Raw genomic sequence first — 10,479 nt, forward strand, 5'->3', positions numbered from 1 at the left:
TCACTTTCTTTACTACTTTCAAGATTTTATGGCCAGATCATATAGATGACAGCTATAAAATAAATACTTCCCTTCACTTAAATATCATAATAATCGTTTTTTATAAGAAATTTGTCAAATAATAATAACAGAAGTAGTAGTAATAATAATAATAATTATGATAATAATAATTATGATACGACTACAAATAATAATAACAGAAGTAGTAGTAATAATAATAATTATGATACTAATAATAATAATAATTATGATACTACTACAAATAATAATAACAGAAGTAGTAGTAATAATAATTATGATACTTCTACTTATAATAATAACAACAGAAGTAGTAATAATAATAATAATTATGATACTACTACTACTACTAATAATAATTATTATTATGATACTACTACAAATAATAATAACAGAAGTAGTAGTAATAATAATTATGATACTACTACTTATAATAATAACAACAGAAGTAGTAGTAATAATAATTATGATACTACTACTTATAATAATAACAACAGAAGTAGTAGTAATAATAATTATGATACTACTACTTATAATAATAACAACAGAAGTAGTAGTAATAATAATAATTATGATATTACTATTACTACTACTCATAATAATAATAATACAATATGTTTAGCTATTTTTAGGATCCCCTGCCTCCTGAGTGATGATGCCAAGGCCTTTTATGTACTTCTAGACAGCACTTAATGTTCTTCCTTTAACCTTCAGATTTCTTTTTCTTTTTTCCTGGATTTTACGAAGACCCCCACCCCCACCCCCTCCATAATATAAAGTAGATGGATGCCAGCTCTATATCAGTTTACTAGATAGAACGCTCGTTTCCAGCACTGTAAACATCCCATCACAATCGTTTTGTTAGAGAAGAACCGTGCACCCCCCTCTACACACAAACCGCTCTGCTAAGGGGTCCCAGTACCCCCCAACACATCTCTACCCGGTTATCTACATTCCTCCACAACAGTGCGATAACCATTCATTATAACAAGAAGAATGATAGACTATAAGGTAACAAAAATGAAAAATAATACAATAATTGCATCGACAAGAATCAATCCCCCCCAACAAACCCCCCCCCCCCCACAGTATACACACAGAGATGATAGGACATGACAGGACACTTACCAAGCAGATGCCTCTGATGAGTAAAAATCAATAAATGGATGATCTAGAAAGCTATCTATTTCTAGTGAGTGATCTAGAAAGCTATCTATTTCTAGTGAGTGATCTAGAAAGCTATCTATTTCTAGTGAGTGATCTAGAAAGCTATCTATTTCTAGTGAGTGATCTAGAAAGCTATCTATTTTTAGTGAGTGATCTAGAAAGCTGTCTAGTGGGGGATCTAGAAAGCTATCTATTTCTAGTGTGTGATCTAGAAAGCTATCTATTTCTAGTGGGTGATGATAGAACAAGGCTTGGTGTGCTGTGCAGCGAAACGAGCCTGCTCCGGTCCCCCCATGCACTGACTCCTCTAAGACAAGCTCTCCACTAGTCTATTATTTTCTCCAAAATATATGAAAATTTATGCAAATGAAAATCAGCACTAACTGTTCTCCCCTTGTTATACTTTAGCTTGTTGGTTTTTTTTCTGCAGACAAAACAATGGCATTGTATGATGGAGGGGGGGAGGGAAGGGATCCCAGCACATATAGGTATTATACATATGGGATATTAGCATGTCTTGTGGCTATATACATTGCCCCCTGATGAAGATCGTGGAGGTGGAAGGTGGATGTGTTTGCTGAGCTGCGATCACGTTGCATGGGGCCACCTGAGACGCCTTGAGAAAGCTTGTACTGTGAAATTCATAGCAGTCATTTAGACAGAATCCTCAGTGTATATTAATGAAAGGCGGCCCCATGGCACGGCTCCTATCCTCCCCATTCAGTGTAAACAAAACCACGAGACTCGCTCGCTTTCTTGAGCCGGATCCAAGCAAAATCGGCTGGAAAGGAAAACATGGGGTCTGGCAGCGACTATATAACCGCCTGCACCTGGAGATCTCGGCTCCATTCAATGTGATCTGTGTTATATCTCTGCTCCATAGCCCTGCGCCACACAGGGAACAACGGGCTGTTGTGTGCGCCATCACCTTCCCACTTTCACCTTTTATTACAACTTTCACATCATTTTCTCATTTTATTTCGGGTGTAAACGTGGTCAGTGCTGGAGCTGAAGGAGGGGGACACTGTGCACCCCCTCAACCACTGCACAGCCTTCACTGCAGGCTACTGAGCCACACACAAATATTATTTAGATTCATATATATTTCTTTATTTTACCATGGAGGAAGAGGCTGCACATAAAATCATGGCATCGTGGGGGGCACCACTACTACACCTGTTATTGAGGAAGCGACAGGGTACATTGGGGTGCATGGGTTTAAATATATTTATACATATAGGCTATTCTTTTGCATATATATATATATATATATATTTACTGTATGTATATATATATATATATATATATATATATATATATATAACGCTCCAGGCTGCATTTAACCGCCGCGCAAACTGGAGGTACTGTACAGTAGAACCTGACACTGTTGCACTTTACAGGCCTAGAAGCTTTCTTAGAATTTCTATATTGTCTATTTCTATTGAAATCCTTCCTGAAGGAGTTAAGAAGAAGGGGGGAGATGAGGTGGATGCAACCAAGCGGAAACATAGCACAGGCAACCTCAGTGATCCAAGGCAAAGAAAGAGAGAGTGGCAACCAAAACAAGGGCCAATTGAGCTCTCCTTTGGGACCTGCTCTCAAACTGCAAACTTTCCCTCAATGGCTATCCTAGCAGGAAGAACACTGGATGGTGGGCATTGCCTGGTGTCTATAACATGAGACTGTGCTGGGAGCTAGATATATATTAGATAGCTAGACAGAAGATGGATGGGCGGATTGATGCATAGATAGATGATAGATAGATAGATAGATAGATAGATAGATAGATGATAGATAGATAGATAGATAGATAGATGATTGATTGATAGATAGATAGATAGATAGATGATAGATAGATAGATAGATGATAGATAGATAGATAGATAGATAGATAGATAAATAGATAGATGATAGATAAATAAATAGATAGATTGATAGAAAGATAGATAGATGATAGATAGACAGATGCGAGAAATATCATATATGGATCGATAGATGTTGGATGAGCACATAGATTTATATTGATTTTAATATCTTTGGTAAACTAGAAAGTAAAACTCTTTCGCATAAGTGAAATGTCCTTAGTGGTTTATAGCATTGAGTCCAAATAAAGCAGCAACGTTTAGGTCTCCTAACAGGGTCTTTGTCAACCAAAGCATTGGCCATTTATGCTCTCCTTTGGGACCTACTCTCCAACTGCAAACTTTCTCTCAATGGCTATCCTATCAGGAAAGGCACTAGATAGATACATAGATAGATAGATAGATAGATAGATAGATACATAGATAGATAGACAGACAGACAGACAGACAGATAGATAGATAGATGATAGACAGATGCGAGAAAGATCATAGATGGATAGATAGATGTTGGATGAGCACATAGATTTATATTGATTTTAATATCTTTGGTAAACTAGAAAGTAAAACTCTTTCGCATAAGTGAAATGTCCTTAGTGGTTTATAGCATTGAGTCCAAATAAAGCAGCAACGTTTAGGTCTCCTAACAGGGTCTTTGTCAACCAAAGCATTGGCCATTTATGCTCTCCTTTGGGACCTACTCTCCAACTGCAAACTTTCTCTCAATGGCTATCCTATCAGGAAAGGCACTAGATAGATACATAGATAGATAGATAGATACATAGATAGATAGATAGACAGACAGACAGACAGATAGATAGATAGATGATAGACAGATGCGAGAAAGATCATAGATGATAGATAGATTTTGGATGAGCATATAGATGTATATTGATTTTAATATCTTTGGTAAAGTATGTATAATATGTGTAATTTATCTATTATGACAGGTACAGATCTATAATAGTGTGCTGATATAATAAGAAGCTTTTTACACTATTGAACATGCAGATTAGGGTCAATAGTATAATAAATTCATAACTGTTATTTTATTTTTAGGATGTATTTCTACAATACATATACATGCCCTCAATCAATGCTATATAGAAAGCTTATGAGCTTTATTGTCCTTAAGGTCAGCTAATGGATGACATGGGTGTATAGGGATGGGCCGGCATTTGTGTGACTGTGTGTGGGCTATATGTGTGAGTATGTGTGTCTGTGCTTGTATTTAGGGATGACCTGAGCTGTGTGTGTATAGTGTGGGGATAAGATTGCATGGGCTGTGTGTGTGTGTGTGTGTGTGTGTGTGTGCGTAGGGATGAGATGACCTGGGATGTGTACGTGTGTTAGAATTGGTGCATGTGTAGGGATGAAATGACCCATGTTGTGTGTGTATGGGTGTAGGGATGGGATGGCCTGGGCGGTGTGTGTGTGTGTGTGTGTGTGTGTGTGTGTGTATATGTGTGTGTGCGTGTGTGTGTGGATGAGATGATCCGCAATGTGTATGTCTGTTTGACTTTGTATGTGTGTAAGGATGAGATGGCCTGAGATGTTTAGGTGTGTGTGACTGTGTTTGTAGGGATGACCTGGGCTGTATGTGTGTGTACAGTATGACACCTGGGCTGTGTGTGTGTGTGTGTGTAGAGGTGGGAGGACCTGAAGGGTTTATGTGTGTGTGCACATGTGTATGTAGCGATGAGATCATCTAGAATGTGTCTGTTTGACGTTGTATGTGTGTAGGGATGGGAGGACCTGAGCTGTATGTGTGTAGGGATGGGAGGACCTGAGCTGTATGTGTGTAGGGATGAGATGTCTTGAGCTGTGTGTGTAGGGATGACCTGGACTGTGTAGGGATAGGATTACCTGAGCGGTGTATGTTTTTAGGAATGGGATCACATAAGCTGTGTGTGTGTGTGTGTGTGTGTGTGTGTGTGTACATGTGTCTGGGCAGTTTGTGCAGAGGTGGGATGACCTGAGATGTTTGTGGGTGCCAGTTGCTGGGATCCTCTGCCTAGTGGTAGTAACCTACATCTTCATCTGTTTGTAGATAAGGGGCTCCTCCACATTCCCAGCTACTACCTAGTAGTAGCCTTAATCTATATCTGTGGGTGTTGTGTGTGCGGAGGGATGGGATGACCAAGGTGTGTAAGTGTGTGGAGGGATGACCTAGACTGTGTGTTTGTATGTGTGTAAGGATGAGATGACCTGAATTGTGTGTGGGTACCAGATGCTTGGAGTCTTATGCCTTGTAGTAGTAGCCTCCATTTATAACTGTGTGTGAGTACCAGTTGCTGTGAGCCCCATAACTAGTAGTAGCCTCCATCTCTCACTATGTGTGGGTACCAGTTGCTGAGAGCCTCCTATCTAGTAGTATCTCCATCTATCACTATGTGTGGGTACCAGTTGCTGGGAACCTCATATCTAGTAGTATCTCCATCTATCACTATTTATAGGTACCAGTAGCTGGGAGCCTCCTATCTAGTAGTATCTCCATCTATCACTATTTATAGTTACCAGTAGCTGGGAGCCTCCTATCTAGTAGTATCTCCATCTATCACTATTTATAGGTACCAGTAGCTGGGAGCCTCCTATCTAGTAGTATCTCCATCTTTCACTATGCATGTGTACCAGTTGCTGGGGAGACTCCTATCGAGTAGTAGCCTCTATCTATCACTATGTGTGGGAACCAGTTGCTAGGAACCTCCTATCAAGTAATATCTCCATCTATCACTGTGTTTGGGTACCAGTTGCTGGGAGCCTCCTGTTTAGTAGTAGCCTCCATCTATCACTGTGTGTGGGTACCAGTTGCTGGGAGCCTCCTATCTAGTAGTAGCCTCTATCACTATGTATGGGTACCAGTAGCTAGGAACCTCCTATCAAGTAGTATCTCCATCTATCACTGTGTGTGGGTACCAGTTGCTGGGAGCCTCCTGTTTAGTAGTAGCCTCCATCTATCACTGTGTGTGGGTACCGGTTGCTGGGAGCCTCCTGGTTAGTAGTAGCCTCCATCTATCACTGTGTGTGGGTACCAGTTGCTGGGAGCCTCCTGCTTAGTAGTAGCCTCCATCTATCACTGTGTGTGGGTACCAGTTGCTGGGAGCCTCCTGCTTAGTAGTAGCCTCCATCTATCACTGTGTGTGGGTACCAGTTGCTGGGAGCCTCCTGCTTAGTAGTAGCCTCCATCTATCACTGTGTGTGGGTACCAGTTGCTGGGAGCCTCCTGCTTAGTAGTAGCCTCCATCTATCACTGTGTGTGGGTACCAGTTGCTGGGAGCCTCCTGCTTAGTAGTAGCCTCCATCTATCACTGTGTGTGGGTACCAGTTGCTGGGAGCCTCCTGCTTAGTAGTAGCCTCCATCTATCACTGTGTGTGGGTACCAGTTGCTGGGAGCCTCCTGCTTAGTAGTAGCCTCCATCTATCACTGTGTGTGGGTACCAGTTGCAGGGAGCCTCCTGCTTAGTAGTAGCCTCCATCTATCACTGTGTGTGGGTACCAGTTGCTGGGAGCCTCCTGCTTAGTAGTAGCCTCCATCTATGACTGTGTGTGGGTACCAGTTGCTGGGAGCCTCCTGCTTAGTAGTAGCCTCCATCTATCACTGTGTGTACATCAGGGGCTCCTCCACATCCCCAGCTCCTACGACACTTTTGCCTAAATTATCGAGCAGCCAATGGGAAGGGCCGGAAGGAGGGGTGCGCGCCTGGAGCCAGTCAGCGCCTCGGTGTCAATCACGCAGCGTGGAGCCAATCAGCGGGGGCCGTGCGCTCGGCGTGCTCGTATTTGGGATAGTGTGGTGGTGTGCGCGCTGCGTGCAGGGTAAACACTCTCCAGTCCCCGCTCGGTGAGGGAGGGACACACACAGCTGTCACTGAGCCCGGACAAGTTCCAGTGGAGTTGTAGAGAGCACAGCCCGCTTCTCCTCCGCAGTCCCCGCACACTGAGCCGCTCCGGGGGATGAGGAGGACGATGAGTCAGTTACCTGTGCCCACACAGCGGCAGCGGGGACACAGCAGCTGTCACAGGGGGGACCCCAAGCTCCAGCACAACTTTCTGTAACGCCGCCGCCGCCGCATCCTCCCCTCTGCAGGAAGTTTACTGGAGGCAACAACTTGTCAGCGCTTCCCAATACTCTATGAGAGACATCATTGCCCCGGAGAGAACAGTGACCGCCGCTGCCTCCAGCCTCCGCCGGGGAACAGGTGACCGAGCGCCCCGCGCGTTCGTTTTCTACACGGGGAGCATCCTCCAAGGACGAAAGTGCATCTCAAGGGGGAAGCGTACACAGGCTGCGGGGGAGGAGGAGAAGACCGAGCCCCAAACCTGTGGATAGCAGCAGCCCGGGGGGAAGCCATGGCCACGGCAGCTTCTAACCCCTACCTCCCCAGCAACAGCATCCTGTCGCCTGGCTCCATCGTTCACTCGGACTCGGGGGGAGGAGGGGGGATGCAGCCCGGCAGCGCAGCTGTCACCTCGGTGTCAGGCGGCTACCGGGGGGATCCCACGGTGAAGATGGTGCAGAGCGACTTCATGCAGGGGGCCATGGCTGCCAGCAACGGCGGGCACATGCTGAGCCACGCACACCAGTGGGTCACGGCGCTGCCACATGCGGCGGCGGCGGCAGCAGCGGCGGCGGCAGCAGAGGCAGGTTCTCCGTGGTCGAGCAGCCCCGTAGGGATGACCGGCAGCCCGCAGCACCCGCAGCAGCAGCAGGACGTGAAGGGGGGAGCTGGGAGGGACGAGCTGCATCCGGGGGCCGCCCTGCATCACCGACCGCCTCACCTAGGACCCCACCAAGGACACCCGGGAGGCTGGGGAGCCGCGGCCGCCTCACACATCCAGTCCATGACGGGAGGGGCGCAGCAGCAACAGCAGCAGCAGCAGCAGCAGGCGCTTCTCTACTCTCAGTCCGGGGCATTCACTGTGAACGGGATGCTGAGCCCTCCCCCGGGGAGCCAGAGCCTCGTGCACCCTGGCCTGGTCAGGGGGGACACACCGGAGCTGGGCGACCACCCTGGGCATCACCATCATCACCACCACCAGCAGCAGCAGCACCACCAGCAGCAACAGCAGCAGCAGCACCACGGGGTCAACAGCCACGACCCCCACTCAGACGAGGACACCCCGACCTCGGATGACCTAGAACAATTTGCCAAACAGTTCAAGCAGCGCAGGATAAAGCTGGGCTTCACCCAGGCGGACGTGGGCCTGGCCCTGGGCACCCTCTATGGCAATGTCTTCTCCCAGACCACCATCTGCAGGTTTGAGGCGCTGCAGCTCAGCTTTAAGAACATGTGCAAGCTAAAGCCCCTGCTCAACAAGTGGCTGGAGGAGGCCGATTCCTCCACGGGCAGCCCCACCAGCATCGACAAGATCGCAGCTCAAGGCAGGAAGAGAAAGAAGAGGACCTCCATAGAGGTGAGCGTCAAGGGCGCCCTGGAGAGCCACTTCCTCAAGTGCCCTAAGCCCTCTGCCCAGGAGATCACTAACCTGGCGGACAGTCTACAGCTGGAGAAGGAGGTGGTCAGGGTCTGGTTCTGTAATCGACGGCAGAAGGAGAAGAGGATGACCCCACCAGGCATCCAGCAACAGACGCCAGATGATGTCTACTCCCAGGTGGGCAATGTGGGGGCTGACACACCGCCCCCTCACCACGGGATGCAGACTAGTGTGCAATGACTGGAGTGGGCACCCAGCAGCTGCCTGACCAGTGATGCCACGGGAGGACCTTGCCACACACAGCCCCCCTCACCCAGACTGCTCTTTTTATATAAATAGATACATAATGATATATATATAGACCTACCATACAGAGAGAGGGGAACACTCACTGACACAGGGCGAAGACTATGGCATTGGGGCACATGGGTGGACATGTACAGTGCACCGAGAACTGCAGATATTTCTTTTTAATATATATTATATTTTTAATATTGTTTTTATTTGCCTTACGAGTCCTTCCCAATTTCACAGAAAAAAAAAAAAAGAACTGAAAAAAAAAAACGAAAACACTCCTGATGCCACCTTTATTTTATGTCTAGGCTGTGCCCACATCACAATACCAGTGGCTGACTGTGTGGTTTACCCCGTGAAGAATAAATTAGGGCAAATTACTAGACTGCTGCTTGGAACTTGCAGCAACTGTCCCACATACCCCTGGCTAGAAGTCCTACAGATGTCCTGCCAATGTGTTATCTTGCCCACTCAGCCAATAAATATGCACATGGCACCACAGTGACTGTAAGAAATGCATTGGAAATACAAATAAGCAGGGTACAAGAGCTGTTCTGCTTCCTGAACTTTCTGCCCAGTCGGCACCAGAGGGGAATCATTGTAGAAGATGTCAATAAGAAATCCTATTTTTCCTTCCTAAAGTTCTGACCACAAGCCTGAAATGTTTTGTTCTTTTCTATGACTCCCAGTAAAACTCTAATAATATGGATTTAATAATCGACCAATCTGATCCTCTGTCTGTGCACTTACCGTCACTACACCTCTTTAAGTCCGTTGCCAACCATGAGGATTAGATACACTCCTGCAATTTCCAAGCAGTGTCCTTTTTTTTTGTTAGGTTGTTGTAACAGACTGATAAGAAAAAAAAGACAGCGCTAAATAATAATAATAATAACAATAAGAATAAGAATATTAGATCCCTGGCTGATCTACAAGAAAATGTGCTTTATATTTTCATCAAATGACTCCTTTTAATATTTTATTCAGAAAACCTATAAACTGCTGCAGAACGGTAATTTATTTTTCCCCCAGATCTTGTATTATTACGTGTTTGTTTGTTTTTGTTTCCTTTTCTTTTGGTTTATTTGTTTTCAGACGAGCACAAATCACAATTGAAATACGGACAGGTGACAATGGTCTCTTTTTTGATGTGATCATTTGATTGTAATTTAATTTTCGTAGTGGTTCAGTAAGAGATGATGGAGAAAATAAATTTGTTAGAATGAGACAGATCTGTGTGTGATGCCTATAACTGGAGAAAATCCTTCCGATTCTAGATCGAACTATTGACATTTGATGCTTTAAGAACACTTTTCTATCATTTCTGCTGTCTTCCATCATTTCATTAATGTCCTTTAGTTAACAAAAAAAAACAAAACCACAATGAGCCCATTTAAAAGTTGGCATAAAGGGTATTGATTTATGGCTGTTTATCAATGCGTTGTTTTCCGTTCTAGATATTGGTGCACGTCTCTGCAGAATTCCATCAGTAGAATCATTTATTAGGTATTATTATTATTAGGAATACTAATGATGAATAATAGTGATGATGATGAGGATGAGGATAATAGTAATAACAAGCTCAGGTCTGCATTGTTTTCGTTAATTCCTTTTTACGCTGTCTGTCCTGGAAAGAGGCGATTCTTCTATTGATGACATTTATTTATTTATTGGGATTGTGTCGATTATTGCTTAACCCTTTCTG

The 10,479-nt window shown here is 44.7% G+C and overlaps 1 protein-coding gene and 1 long non-coding RNA gene across 3 annotated transcripts in view; one reads left to right on the forward strand and one right to left on the reverse strand.

Moving 5' to 3' along the window:
* Nucleotides 1-1,842, reverse strand: part of LOC130355673 (uncharacterized) — an 88,728-nt gene extending 86,886 nt beyond the window's left edge. The window contains exon 1 of one of the 2 annotated variants that reach the window (XR_008888622.1): nucleotides 1,147-1,842. This is a non-coding gene — a long non-coding RNA (uncharacterized LOC130355673). The remainder of the gene's footprint in view (nucleotides 1-1,146) is intronic. The other variant, XR_008888623.1, reaches the window with a different exon arrangement.
* Nucleotides 1,843-6,834: 4,992 nt separating this feature from the next.
* On the forward strand, nucleotides 6,835-10,000 carry POU3F3 (POU class 3 homeobox 3). Its single transcript, XM_056556104.1, has one exon. It carries the CDS (start codon nucleotides 7,395-7,397, stop codon nucleotides 8,718-8,720), a length of 1,326 nt encoding a protein of 441 aa, XP_056412079.1. The 5' UTR covers nucleotides 6,835-7,394; the 3' UTR covers nucleotides 8,721-10,000.
* The last annotated feature ends 479 nt before the right edge of the window (nucleotides 10,001-10,479 follow it).

Source organism: Hyla sarda, chromosome 2, assembly GCF_029499605.1.
Source record: "Hyla sarda isolate aHylSar1 chromosome 2, aHylSar1.hap1, whole genome shotgun sequence".
NCBI classification, from domain to species: domain Eukaryota; kingdom Metazoa; phylum Chordata; class Amphibia; order Anura; family Hylidae; genus Hyla; species Hyla sarda.